We start from the raw sequence: 15,115 nt of genomic DNA on the forward strand, positions 1-15,115 counted from the left end.
ACTTTCTGATGGTAAATTTGAGCAATTTAATGGCAACATCTGCTCTTTTTGATAAAGAGGCAGATGTATTTTGGGCCTCACCCTAAGTGAATGAAAATGAATACATCACTTACTAAAAAGCAATATTTTACATAAACTCATAATACCAAACCTACAATGAAAATCTTATTTATTCTGATGACTTACTAGCCTAGCAGAAGCTTTGAGCCCAAATATTTCTTTTTACTACAGGAATGAAATGATTCTCTGGATGAATTTCATGCTATCCATCTGCAGAATAACACAGTACTGGAGATGGAATACTGGCTTAAATCTCTCTTGACACCATGCTTTATTTTCCTGCACGGTAATAAAAAGCAGAAAGTTTTATTAATGTAAAACCATGAAATGTACCAAGAGATACTCTAATACTATTCACCATGAATATAGATTAACATTTTAGGATTTATGGCTAGTTATATATACATTAAAGTTACTGTAAACAATATCAGGTAGAGGTGAAATAAACATGAAAAAGCTCTCCATAGGTTAGGTATATTCAACATCACAAAGCTCCTCATATGCTCATTAAGTGCAATGATGTAACAGATATAAATCCGACATAATGACACAGTTAAACATAAGTCTTTGTTTAAAACTCATTCTGCCTCTATTTTGCTGCATCTATCCCTGTTCTGCCTCTATCTGGCTGCTGAGCCAGTTATCTTTACATATGCTTGTCCTTCAGAGCAGCGATACACAGTCCTTCCAAACTGCAGCTCATTGCTCCAACACAGAATTTCTGGAGGACAGGAACATTCTTCTCACAGAAAAACAGAAGGCATTCATAGCACTCTCTCCCTCAGATAACTCTCAGCTCCAAGTGGAAGCTCTGCACTAGAACATAAGGATTGAAAATAAATAACATAAATTTGAAGTGTCAAAAGCAAGTGCCTCACACAGGGGAAAAAAATCAGCAAGATAAATCTTGCAGAACATAGGTACATTGCTTTTTTGCATGTGTTCTCCCTCTTCCTCATCCAGAGACAAGGTGCCCAGTGAAATAACTCAAACAGCCACTGATTTCTGGTCTGGATTTACTGATTGAATAAAGGAACATCCCAAACAAGGAAATCTGTTTCCTTTCCAGCATGGCCAATAAACAGTCTCATCACAACCAAGCTTTTCCAGGTACAGACTTGCTTGTCTGAACTTGTTCAATATATTTAGGCTGAATTTTTCTTTCGAAGTTGAATTTTTATGGTATTGTTTTGAAGACATCATGTAACCTTCTTTCAAGTTTTTAACATCATATTTACTTACCACCCTGAGCTGTACTAGAAAGAAAACAAACCTCCAGATCTAACCCAAAACCATGCAGTTGCTCTTCTGGGCATTCCATGCAGTATTACTTTGAGCATCTATTTTGGGAAACATCCACTAAACCTTTTCAAGGACAGTTTCTAACACAGAGACTGAAAAACATGCAACTACAAAGCAACACAACTGAAGACGACTGGACACTGAAAAGAAAACTGAAAACAGGTTATGGATGCAGAGGAGGTACAATGGTATGGTCAGTAAGGCATAGAAATAAGAAATTGACTCTGGGATCTGTTTTTATTACAAGCAGGTTCTAAAGCAAAATACTGGCAATCCTGATGGATGAAATAAAAAGAGCAAGCTTCCTTCTTTACATCCCTCCAAAAGTTCTGAATGAAATCCAAACCAGAGTTCTGCTGACCTCTGCAGAAAGATCCAGCATGCAGAGAACCATGTTAGTTGTGAAAATGACATCTATTTTAACACAGTGCCTAAATTGCAAAGTAAAAAAGAAGCAGTGTTTATCTAGAGCAGCAAGAAATGGAGTAGGTGGTGGGACAGAAGTAGCTCACATCACAAGATCAAAGCAACTGGGCTTTATTATCCAGCAGGATGGGTAGGAAAAACCTGAGGCTTGGTGACCCCAAAGTCTGTATGAGGCATCAGTGGGGAAGGAAGGATGTGTGCAGGGCTAGGTCAGGCTGCTCAATGAGCACAGCCATTGGGCCACTGCAGGGCTGTTGGTTTATCTACTGAGCAAACTTTTATTTTCTTTCTTTTTGATTGGAAGGGACCTCTGAAAGGTCATCTAGTCCAGTCCCCTGCAATGAGCAAGGACATCTTCAACCAGATCAGGTTGCTCAGACCCCCATCCAGAGTGATCCTAAATGTTTCCAGGAATAGGGCATCTATCACCTCTAGACAACCTGTTTCAGTATCTCCTCTAAATTGACCCTCCTTCAGCTGAAAACCATTATCCCTTGTCCTGTTGCCCCTACTATAAAGTACCCCCATCTTTCCTAGAAGTCCCTTTTCAGTACTGGAAGGCTCCTCCCTTGGAACCTTCTTTCTCCAGGCTGAAGCACCAGTATCTCAGCATTTCCTCAGAGGAGAAGTGCTCCAGCCTTCTGATCATCTTTTTGGCCCTTCTCTGGGCCTGCCATGACAGGCCCATGTCTATCATGTACTGAGCTGGATGCAGCACTCCAGGTGAAGTCTCACCGGAGAGGAATAGGCCTGCTAATTGAACTGATGTGTGCTTGCAGATGATTAAAATTTGATCACTGAGCAGAACAAAGTTTCCTTGCAATATTTCCAGGTGTGAGGTCAGAGGTCAAATTCATTTTAGTAATCACCATTACATTGGATTTTGTTGCTGGCAGGCAAACCCCGACATAAGACTTAGAATACATTAAATGTTATCCTCTTTTTTATACTTAGAACCCAATAAAAATCATTGTAACATGCGAGGGGCTACAGTTTGATATAGGGTCTCTAGGGAGTAATGTTATGTGCAATTCTTTTTGTTGTTTTAAAAACTGCCCCTATTGCCTTTGGCCTGTTAAAGCAGCATCTACCCCCACCAGAATCAACCTTCACATTGTTTCCATGACCCCACCAAGTTCTGCATGGTTTTACATTTCTTTGATTTTCAGAGTAAACCTTAACAATGAGATGTGAAGGTGGCCTACAAGCCCACAAAATCAAAATAAACCAGTTCAAAGCCTGAAGGTTTCACTGCAGGTTTTTGAATACTTCAGTTCTGACAGCACTGCTTCCCATGTGACAGTTTGAGCTTCATGCTCTGTGTACAGAGCCACACGTGGAACCTCAACTAACAACTGCCACATCTGCCCAAAGAAGCCAAAGCCAAGCAGATATCCTTGTCTTTAATTTTTCCAAATTCTCCAAAGAAAAGCAGAGAATTGCACTACTGGTTTGTGACATTGAAGACTCTATATAGCACCTTCAAAACACTTTATGAAAGGGTTTATAGATCATTGCTCTTTGTAAAACCATGTGGGTATTTTTTTTGACAGTGTTGTGTCATGGAAAACATCCATGAGATTCTCCTTGCACAGCTTGACAGATAAATTATTTTAAGCACAACAGCAAATCAAGCATTCATAATGCCATAAAAACATTTATCTATGCGCTGATGACTGAAATCTAACATAAAATTAATGCAGGCATTTAAGTAGTATTATGATTCACAATTAAGCTATGCATATCTTTTTCAGGAACATCTCAGAGAGAATTTTATGTTTCAAGAAAACCAGCATTAAAATGCAATTTTCTTTTTGATTTGCCCTTCAAGTCCCTGATTTAAGAGTTGGAGTCAATTTTTAAACACTGTCTCTGAATTTTTGGTGGTGAATCACATATTCAGTGTTCACACTGATTTGAACTAGGTCTGAAGTAGTGAAGTTAAAAATTATGATACACAGACATAGCAGTAACCACTTATGCTCAGAGAAACAACTGTATTGAGAATACAGGGACAGGAACATTTGGATACAAATTTAGGTCATTATTTTACCTGGTTCTGATATGTGACCAAGAAAAACCATCACATCCACTCTATGAAGCACAGGGTAATTATTTCCACCCAGTCTTTTCTTGTGTGCTCTATTTCAATTGTAATAGCCTATAAATCAAGAAAATCCTCCCATTCATGGCTCCTTTCATGCAGTACTGGCAGGCCAGAATGGAGAGCACTGACACCTGCTCCAAGGAAAACAGCCCCACTAGCTGGATACCTAACTGGAGTTGGATTTTTCAACAAAGGCAGTAAGGAAGCAAATCAGAAAGCCTCTGTGGCCCCAGTTAATCCCAGAAAGAAGGCACTGCCTTCCAAAGTCCCTTCAACCCAAACCAATGTATTACTCTACCTGATGCACTGGTCTAGATAAAGCAGCTTGGGATAGTAACCATGCGAACACAAAGATATACACAAAAGAAATTACTCCACAGCCTGCTGTATAAATATTACCTTTAGCCATGATTTCATATCTGTGGAACAGAACATCTTATCAGAGTGCATACATTTATAGTATTTTCCTACATTTATAGTATGCTTAAGCCCTTGCATTTTTACAGTAGGTTCACCAGAATTTTGTGGGTTTTTTCCCCAGAATAGGGGTAATATGTATGCTCAATATCCCTTTTTAAAACAAATGAAATCCCAGAATTTTCAATGCAACCAGAACTTGATCATCATAATGAATATCTAGAAAAGATCTCATAAAACACATACTGGGCAGAAAATGGCGAATTAGGAAAGAGAACTTTTAAGACAAAGAAATAATTTCTAAAAAAAGTCAGGCTGCCAGAATACAGTCGGACACAACAAGGAAACCATTGGTGATTGTTTATCTTGTTCTTACTTTTCTTCTCCAAATATTTAGCTAATGGCCACTGAGGACAGAAACCTTTTCTAGATCGATTTTTCCTGTGAGCCTACTGGCTGTTCTTATATTCTTACTCTTCTTTAAAGTGATTAAAAACTGTAAGCCTCAGGAACTCTGATTTTTATTAAACTAATCTAGAGCTATTCAACATCCAACAGCCCAGGAATTCCTATTTAATAATTACATCTCCTCAAACTCCTCACTGGTGAATTACTCCTATTAATTCTACCTGGGATTTGAACACATTAAGAATGCACAAGTACTGCACCATGCCTGCAGTGTTCCCTCTCTTCCTGCCAACCTTCAGTCTGCATCCAACGCAGGAAGGATACCAAGTGCTGTACGTGAGGCTGTGGATGGACAATGAGTTGGAATGACCTCTGGATAACCTCACTCTTCTGGACAATCTTGCACCATGCATTTTTGCAATTGTGCTTTCAAACCTGTCTGCCACTCTCCATCCCAACAATGATAGTTAAGAGAGAAGGAACATGACATTAATGTCATACTTGCTGCATTGCACTGATAACCCCCTACACATCTTTGGCTTCTTTCACTCCCTTTTAGAGCTGGGAAATGACTGCCCAAGAGCTTAAAGCTGCTCACCTAATGCCTGTACAGCAGTTGGCACACTGCAGCCTTGAGCCAACGTCCCCTAAATCCTTGTGCAGGGAGCAGAAATGCAGCAGCTGATGCTGCCAGTACTGTGGGTGCTCCTCCCTACAAGAGCAACACCTTTCACCCACAGCCAGGGCTCCCCAATCCTTCCAACACACACAAGAGCAGAAGAAAAGCTGGCAGTACTACCTGGTATATCCAGGTTTCTGCTCCTGTTGACAAACTGTGAGAAGGGAAGGCACTTTTGATAAGGAGAGGCCACAAAGCAATAGGCTCAGAGACACAGCACATTGACAAGCCTTGAAGAGGAAGCAGGAAAAACCTTGTGCCCTGTGGTCACAAAATACTTCCCACCACTTTATATAATATGGGTTTGCATGCCTTGCCCATTAGCAGAGCTGAATTTACTGCTGTCTTGGTCTCTTTTCCACCTTTCTGCTGGCACCATTCCAGGTGTTTTTTGCTATTGATTTGGCATTTCCATTTATTCTTCTGTAGGCTATTAAAATTATTTTAACACAGCTCATAAGAATCATGCTGGAAAACTACTCAAAGGTTCAGAAGATATTTGTCTGACATTCTACTCCCATATTCCACAGCAATAGTCCTGGATATTCTCCATAAGATTGGAAGAGGAGCCTGCCAAACACTGAACTAGCCTGGCAGGTGGTTCAGAGCTATTTTTTCCACCAGGAACTCAAAAAATACAGCAGACACAAATATTTCATGGGATATATTCACAGGTCACGCCTGACACAGGGAAGCATTAAGCTCATAAATTAAGTTCACTCCTTTTCAGTAAGCTGAGAATGATATGTGGCAGAATAAAAGCACTTGGTCCAGCAGTATTTCAGAGCAAAACCAAACTAGAGATCCCTCAAAGACAGGCAGCAGGCACTTGAATTTTCTAGATAAATTTTATTTTCATTTTTTAAATGTGCAAATAGCTTGACCTTTGCTGGGCCAGTTCAGCTACCAGGGGAATACAGACATAGATACAACATATGGTATGTCTGTGTCTTTGCAAGCATTATAAATGCAGCAAATATTCACTTTCCAAATAAATAAAAAATATTTTTTAAAGACTATCTGTCCCAAAAGTCTAAGACTCATGTTATATGATCTCAAAATTCCAATATACCACTAGGGAATAATCTTGGTGGGAGGGCTGTACATTTTTGAAGCCTCACTCTTTCACATACTCAAGCTTCAATTTTTTTCAGTAATATAAACAAAAAGCCTACATTTTGCTAAAGGAAAGCTCATAGTTTCTTACAAGTATGTGATACTTAGACCAGGGCATTAAAAAAACCCACAAATACTGCATGAGTTGACAATGCTATATTTCAGTATAATTTAATTAAAATACTAATCTTAGGGGCTGTAGGAATAACTAAAGACAAACCAAGGATGGAGGGAGAAGGGATATGAATCAAAATAAGAGCTAATAGTATAAACCCCCATAACATTATCTGAGTTTTAAAGGCAGTGAAAATACTCTGTAAAACAATATCCTGAGGACGCAAAAAAGAAAATCCTTATGAAGAAAAAAAGATAATCAACAACAACAACAAAAAAGGCAAAGGCAGGAAAATTCCCTTTATGGGCAATTTCAGCGAGGTTTATTGAAATAAAAGGTGATCAAGTGGTTCTATAATCTAAAGTGAAGCCTATAATCCAAAGTGAAGATCCCAGCACTTTCTGGGAAAAGTCCAGCCCCCTTGAAAAGTAGAGAAGGTGAGCAGCTGAAGTGTTGAGTGTTAGAGGTCACTTCTGGAAAACCTTTGTTTGCATTAGCTGATCACATGACAAATAGCTTTTGGAAATAGGCTCAGGCAAGATCCTCCAAGGGGAAATGTGCTGCACATCACATGGCCATCATCAGTAACAGGCAGTAAGTTTTTACATTTATCATATGCAGCAAATTTAATATAAATATGGTTTTTCTATTAGGAGGAGGAGTAGAACACAAGTTTCTCAGAGAAAACTGTGCTCTGAGTTCCTCTGATTTTTCCTCATGCACTTAAGACCTGTGAGGAACATTAGAGGAACCAACACAATATTCCAAAAAACCATGTGACTGTAGTAGCAAGATACCAAGCCAAGACACTACAAAATAGATACTCAAATGTTTTTTTCAAGCACTTAAAAAACCGCAAATTTCCTTTATCCCAGGTACTTTGCTTCTCTGCATGTAGCAAAACCTCTCTCACGTGGTTTCTTGTAAAATTACTAACTCAGCTGTAAAAAACACCCATTGCCCACGGCACAAACATCAGTTTTTTGGTAAACAGAACATCCCAAGTTTTTTCCTTGCTTGATCTTTCCTGTGTTGAATATTGATAGGTACTTTTGTTCTCCAAATGCTTCTTTTCCTGACCTTTTATAAAAGATTTTGGCAGTGAATTCAACTTCACTAATTATATGCTAATTTTTGCACGTGGTTTCTGATTTCACATACAATTTCTACAGTTGCAAAGCTTGTGTTCTGACCAACAGATATTGCTGAATGCAAAATAAAGCTATATGATCAAACTGTCTTAATGAGCAATATTAACTGGGGAGAGCCTGCACAGAGAGCATAAGCCCCAGATTTCAAACGGCATTTGTTACCCACACTTTTACAGGAGTGCATGCCTAATTCCTATACAGACAGATCTTTAAATCCATTAAATGCCTGAAGACACCTACAGATGGTTTTTGTAGCCACACAACACTACAGTCTTTAATTTCTGTTAAGCATATTTAACTTATTTTGCCTATTAATGCTGTGTCATCTGGGAGGAAACTTCTCAAGCAACTCTCTCCCTATGACATCTCTGAGTTCTTTCGACACATTTCATATGCTGATTCTGAAAACCTGGTATTTGCACTGATTACCCACCCTAAAATCTAAATTGAGAACAGAGCCAGGGGAGGTGACTGAGATGTGCACTGAACTCAGCAAATAACCTGAAGAGAGCCATTGGTAAATTCCTGAAATACCACACAGCAGATATCAATAGCTGCAAGATTAAGATAAAGACATCTTGGTGACCTGGGGGACAAATGAGCAAGTCACATTGCTTGTAGACAGCAGTACCACTGTGTTCCAAAATTAGCACTACATATACTACTAAATGCAAAATCATCAGGAGTGGGGATTAGCATCAGCCAGCTTCTTAAGAACAATTTTTCTGCTTACACAGCAATTTAATGATGTTAATGGTGAGAGAAACTGAGCTGCCATGACTAGCAGCTAATTGCATTAACATGTACAAAACACCATAAAAATTTCATGCAACATTTGTTTAGCAACCATCATCATGGACATGTTAACAAAATCCATTATTTGCACCCCTCCATCAACTACCAGAAATCATACATACTTTGCTGTTGCCAGCTTATTTAAAGTTCTCATTATCTACAACTAGCAGGTTATGTGTAGGCTCCTAAACACAGAATTAAAGCAAAATAATATTATTTTTTTTAATGGTTTCAGGCTTCATTGTAAATGCAAAAGTTACCCAGACCCATTCATATGCAAAAGGCTCAGTGTCACAGTTTCTAAGCCCAGACGTTAAACCAAGATGAGGGCTGTCTTGTTAACCAGAATTACCTTAGGACAATGGGCCCTAAAAGCCATAAGAAGTTAAAAATATCATAGTAGTAAAAAAGAGAGGTTATTAAGTTCTACATAAATGTACTCCTTCCAGTGGATGTCCACAAGTCAAGGATGAGAGCATCCAGACTGTGACTCCTCATGCCACAAATCACTGTCCATGTCCAGTGCATATCTTCTCCCCTTGGGAAACCCTCTAGACTCCAACAGAACACAAATTCTGACAGTGGCACTCTAGTAGGCACTGCTTTCTGCTACTCAGCTCACTTCAAAGCAGTCAAATACATTTAACTGACACCTGTTTAAATCTTCTTCATCAGCTTCATCAAGGCTGAAAGTGTCACCAGAGCATTCATTCCATCACCCTTGATGGGTCATTTCATCACCCTATGTGCCATATCTACTAGTAAGAGCTCTATCTCCCTACAAAAACATTTCAGTGTCTTGGAGCTACAACTTACTGGAGTAACAGTTGCAGTTTTTGACAACAGTTCTATTGAGATTACATGAGAAATCTGAAAATAATTCCTCATCTCCCAAAGGTACACCAAAACCATGCTAAAGAAACTATCAGATCCAAAATTACTTATTATGTATGAAACATGCATTGAGATTATTAGCAGACTTAAGACATTAAAGCTACAAAGTATTTTTAAAAAGACTATTTGATATTCATCATTGTTCTCACTATTTTCCTGTCCAAGAATAAAGAGATATATAACAAAAAAATCTGTGATGACTCCCCCAAATAACCTTCAGTCATCTCAAAGAGAAACAAAACACCTTTCCTCTCCCCCTTAACCAAATCTAAGAGATGGAAAACATTAGCTACAAAAATCAGTCCAAAACTGTGAATTTTGCAGTAGTGAAACAGATTTTGCCATTTTAAATAGTGCTCAGAACACTGCATGTGTAGGGTTTTTTTAAAAATTATTTTGCTATATTAACATTTCCTCTGAAACCACATTCTGAATGTACTCCATCTGATAACTGTGCAATGCAGAAATTATACACTTGGAAAACTCATTATAAGATGACAGCATTATGTTAATGTGTACTAAAAATTATTACAAGTTGTAACTTCAATTTTCCCTGCCTCCCCCCTCCAAAAAGAAAAAAACAAAAAAGGAAAAAAAAAATATCATGCGCTTCTGCATTAAGCATCTTTTGGCTTGTTGTGGTTTTTTTTCCCCCCAAGAAGCATGATTTAATAAGATAATACATTGTTGACTCACCACAGCATGTGCTATGTCTCATCTATAGGAAATAGTTCAAAGGCATCAACTTCATGCATGGGTTGCCATAGCTGATATTTGAGTCTGGCCTGCTGTTGGTACAGGCTTCTAATACTAGCCCTAAGCACAAAAAAAGAGAAAGAAATATTTGGGGTTTATGTTTCAAGTCTGATTGACACAGAAAATTTCAGAAAACTAAACTAACCTGGAATATCAATATCTGCACATTATATAACAAAGAATTTAGATTTTCCTCTGATAATACCATAATGCATCCCATTCAGGCAATATCTGTACCATAAATTTCCTTTCTTCCACACAAAGAAGAAAGGCAGGAGACAGAAGATAATGCAAAATGAAGTGCTGTTTAAATGGGAGAAGTGTGTCACAGTTATTCTCCCACCAGTAAAAAAATAAAGAAAAAAAAATCAAGGCCTTAGTGCTCAAGAGCACATGTTCAAGACTGTTCAAATTGAAACAGATGGCACTAAAAAAAAAAAAGACCAACATAAAACTGATCTAAAATAATTCTTTTTGTTTCTATACTATCTATCTTTCTCAGGCCAAATCTTCAAATTTTTCTTTGGAATGAGGAAGAGCAGAAACTTTACCTATGACAAGTTGAGATATGGACACAGTCACCTGTCACCAATACCTGGGGATGGTAATTAAATTTGACTTATGACATTATTAACAGCTTTAAAAACTGTGTGATATGGATACATACAGGCATCAGGAAAGGCCTGTGAATTACTGCTGTTTATCAAATAAGCACCCTCTTAAAAACAAATAACAAAGCATGTGACAAAAAAGTTCAACTGACAAAGCACATGCAGCCAAGAAACTTACAGACAACCTCAAGAACTGTAGGAAAAAGCAAATGCTGTGATATTAAGATAGTGAATCAGAGAAGGAAATATCAAACATGGTGTTTTGGAACCTAACCAGTCAACAAAATGAAGTGACTACTTTTAAGTATAAGGTTTGACCTGTATCCTAACATGCTTTCAAGTACCTGAGAACTAAAACTTTGTACTAAGAACAGAAAATGAAAAATCCTCATGAGAAAACAACTCCTTAACAAAAAAGAGCCCAACTCAGGCTCCTGAAATCCCACCCTCAAATTACAGCTCCTAATTTGCTGGGCTATTGACCTCTTAGTGTAGAATCCTGGTGAAGCAGCTATTGACTTGACTGGAAGTCTCTTCTGGACCTCCAACTTTTACTATTACCTCACAAAAGTCCTGAGAGAGTCCAACATATTCAAAATTGGTGTTAGATCAGGTCCTAACACGTCCCAAATTTCCCATGTCACTGCTGTGATGTGAGCAAGGGGCTGCATTCACAAGGTCATCAACATGGTCTTGCTCTTAGATAGGAGAAAAGCCCAGAAACTGCCTGAAAACACAACAGTTGCTTTTCCTTTTTCTTGCTGTAAAAAGACACTGCCCTGTGCTCCAGGCATAGTCAGGAAGATCCTAGGGTACAATAATAAAGCTTATGAATTCACATTCTTCATGTAGAGATGAAGCTGAGAACATGCCACCACCACTAGTGAGCTCACACACTGAAACTTCTACCAAAAATCTCACTGTATAAAAAACCCATAAGGTTGGAACATTTTGGGATTTGAATTCCCTGCCTTTCTCCTCTAACAACTAGCCTGATTCTAAAGACTGATTCTAAAGCTTGCTAACAAAGCTACAGCTCTCAGGATACAATACAGTAGAGTAACTCAAGAAGACCTGTGTAACTTTTATAAACAGTGGAGAGGGGACCAGGAAATTCCATCCCATCCCTTCTACTACTTTTGATTTCTACTTTAATCACTGGTGGTCCTTTCACGAGGGTTCATTTTCCTCGCAAGTAGCCTTCAAAACAGTAAGTGTGCCAGAATCATAGAAAAGGAACAGTAAGTGTGCAAGAATCAAAAGCAGAATATGAGCATTGAAGACCAGAATTTATACATATACATATATATATACACATATTCAGTATTGTAGTCCAAAGAAGACTCTCTCCTTTACTCCCAATGACATAACAGAGCAGCAACTGTGGTCATTCTGCAACCACTAGGCTTTCAGGACATAATTTCTAGTAGTGCTATTATTGTAAGCTCAAAATGTAATCACTGGAATGGGAGGGGCTATGGGTATAGAATGCTTGTGACAAAAACCCCAAAAATTTACTTGGATTTGAAAATTTATCAACAAGCTGGTGATATTTTCTGTAATTTGGAATTGCCCAAGGAACTGGGTAGTATCTACTGAACAACAGTTTAAGTGATGGGCAATTTTAAAGCTGGAGGCCTTTCCCTAAATGCAGCTTTTCTATCTTCCAAGTCTTAAGAAAATTATGATGTCTTCTGCAAAAGCAATGCTAAAACCAATTTAAAGAAGGGATAAAGCAAGCCCAAAGGAGGATTCCTTCGGGCCTGCTTTAGCCCTCCCCTAATTTGGATGAATTCTGCAATGAACTGTAAACTATAAGTGAACTTTATGACCTTCTCCAATACCATGGCAGTGAAATTTTGATAACTCTCACTTTCCTTTCCCAAGCCAGATTTGATACTGTAACACTGTTCGAAGGTGTATTGATCCAGTACTGTTAAATCACTAAAAAACAGCTGCAAACATGCCAGCCACTGACAGCAGGGAAAAAAACCCCAAACCTACAAGAAAACACTCATCCCTGTCATTTGCTCATAGAAACCTGTGTGTGCACTGAAGGAGCTTTTTAACCATGAGAAGGACATTTTCCAAACAGGCAGACAGGCAGCTGAAGTTAACTTATTTTTCATGGTAAGTGATTTTTGTCCTTATCCTATTTAAGAACATCCTTGTAATCCTAACACTCCTCAACAAAACCATAATTACAACAGGACCCTGAAAAATTATGCATACTCTGAAACAGCAGGAGAGAGCTATGAGCAAGACTGCAGTTTATTGAGAGTCAGGGAAAAAGAATATTTTTAATGGCTGAGGTCAAATCACCTTTGTCGTTCACATCCGCATCCCTGTAAGACAAAGTCATTAGCTGAGCCAACTGAAAGGGTATTCCTATGCCACCATTCCTAGCAGGAAGAGAGCAGACAGCCAGAGGACCACCGAAGAAAATATTGCTCCAGTGCTCCTGACCATTGATTACACAGCATTGTACTGAAAGAAGGTTAAAACAGCGGGGGGTTGGTGCACCCCATTTTCCCCAAGGCATGGGGACCAGAGAAAGGTTACACATGGGCAAACACAAAACAGCCCTGTGCCATACCTGCACCAGCCTGTTCGTCTTAACCCTTCCCTTTTGCTAAAGCTGGGCTTGCAGGACAACCTCTGTGTCCTCCACCAAGCTGATTTCAGACTCCTCTGATTAGTTGCAATATACTTATTTCCATTTTCCTCCCAATACATTTCTACTCCATGCCATCATTTCCCTCAAAATTTGCATTTCCACATAGTGTCGGTTTGCCCCTGTTGAAGTCTCTGGTAAAACTTACAATGAACATATCAGAGGAGAGGAAAGTTGCACTGAGATATCAGGAAGCTATGCAGCAAAAGGAGCCCATGTAAACAAGCTGACAATCCCCCAGCACACGAATGGTGTGAAACATGCCCATCATGGTTCACTGGGAGCACAGCCTGCTTATTAAACAATGCTGTAACACTTAATTATCCAAGGTAAATTTCTATTATTTCTAATAATGTCACTCTGCTGTAAAAAACAAAACCAACATTTCTTCCTGTAGCAGTAGCTTTTTCTGACAGAGGATCTCCCTGCAAAGCAACATTGATTTCACTGCAGCATTTACAGATTGTTAATTCTCTTTTGCAAAATAACTGGCCCATAGCTTGCTGTAAACACTTCTCCTGAAAGCTCTTGTGGTTCTGTTAAACCCAGTGGGCTGAGTTGTTCACTTGAATCCAAGTAATGTGGAAGTGTGATGATTAAAGGCTACTTTCTTAAAAACAACCCCCACCCCCACATCCAACAAGGTCTGTCAAACACTTCCACATACACACTTTTTTTTTTTTTTGGCATTCAATCACTCTGCAAAAGGCCAAGACTTCTGTCCTCTGAATCTTCCAGCTCCTTGTCCTCTCTTTATTTTTTCACATTCAAATTTTTCACAGCTGTGTACGGATGGATTACCATATACCCCTCACAACACCCTCATCTTTCTCCTGAGCTGCAAGCCAAGGCGCCTCCTTCCCCCCAAAGCCCGCAGGCAGTGTTAGAGGCGATGAGGCTGAGTAAAGCCCCGGTGTTTACAGGAGCCAGCTGGTAAAGCAGCAGCACCACACTGCCATGCCCGGCGTGCCCCTGCTCTGCTCGCACGGCCGCCGGTCACCCACAGCGCCCCAACATTAACGCTCATACCCACCCGCACACAGACAGGAAAATGATGCTCCTCCGGCCACAAAATGGACAGGTGCAGCCTTCTTGCTTCGCTTAGCAGTTTACTTCATTAACCGCTCTCTCTCTCCCCCTCTCCCCTGCTTTAATTTTTTTTTTCCTTCTCAAGCAGCAATCAATATTCATCACCCCACCCTGCGAAAGCAGTTAGTCAAAGAATATTAGCATCAGCCACCTACCATTCCTTGCTCGCCAGCTATTCTCCTCGTCCAGAAACCTTTTCCCCAAACTGCGACTTTAGGTGGTATTTTTAAAATCACATTCCAAACAGTGCCAAAGAAAAAAAAATGGGCTATTTATAACAATAGAGGGGGGGAAAAAAAAGGAAAAAAAGGAAAAGAAAAAAAAAAAAGATGGGCAGTTGGTTTCAAGGTAAATCACCGTATTCCTTTAAAGAACTGAATAAAAGCCTGGGGAAGAGGGTAGAAGAGAACAGAAAAAGGGGAGGCAAAATGTCTGATAATAATGAAATAAAAGGGGAGGGGGGGAAGAGTGGCTTGCTGAATCACGCTCTTTCACTGCCTGGAAACCATTGTGCA

At 39.3% G+C, this 15,115-nt stretch overlaps 1 protein-coding gene across 1 annotated transcript in view; it reads right to left on the reverse strand.

The window, feature by feature from the left end:
• Positions 1-14,642, reverse strand: part of LOC115949522 (mitogen-activated protein kinase 10-like) — a 92,106-nt gene extending 77,464 nt beyond the window's left edge. Inside the window, exons 1-2 of the mRNA XM_031066478.1 lie at positions 14,545-14,642; positions 10,167-10,286 (exon numbers count right to left, since the gene is read on the reverse strand). Of these exons, the coding sequence (XP_030922338.1) occupies positions 10,167-10,174 (8 nt within the window). The 5' untranslated portion in view covers positions 10,175-10,286; positions 14,545-14,642. The remainder of the gene's footprint in view (positions 1-10,166; positions 10,287-14,544) is intronic.
• Between the last annotated feature and the right edge of the window lie 473 nt (positions 14,643-15,115).

The sequence above is a fragment of the Geospiza fortis genome, unplaced genomic scaffold, assembly GCF_000277835.1.
Source record: "Geospiza fortis unplaced genomic scaffold, GeoFor_1.0 scaffold11, whole genome shotgun sequence".
Taxonomy (NCBI): domain Eukaryota; kingdom Metazoa; phylum Chordata; class Aves; order Passeriformes; family Thraupidae; genus Geospiza; species Geospiza fortis.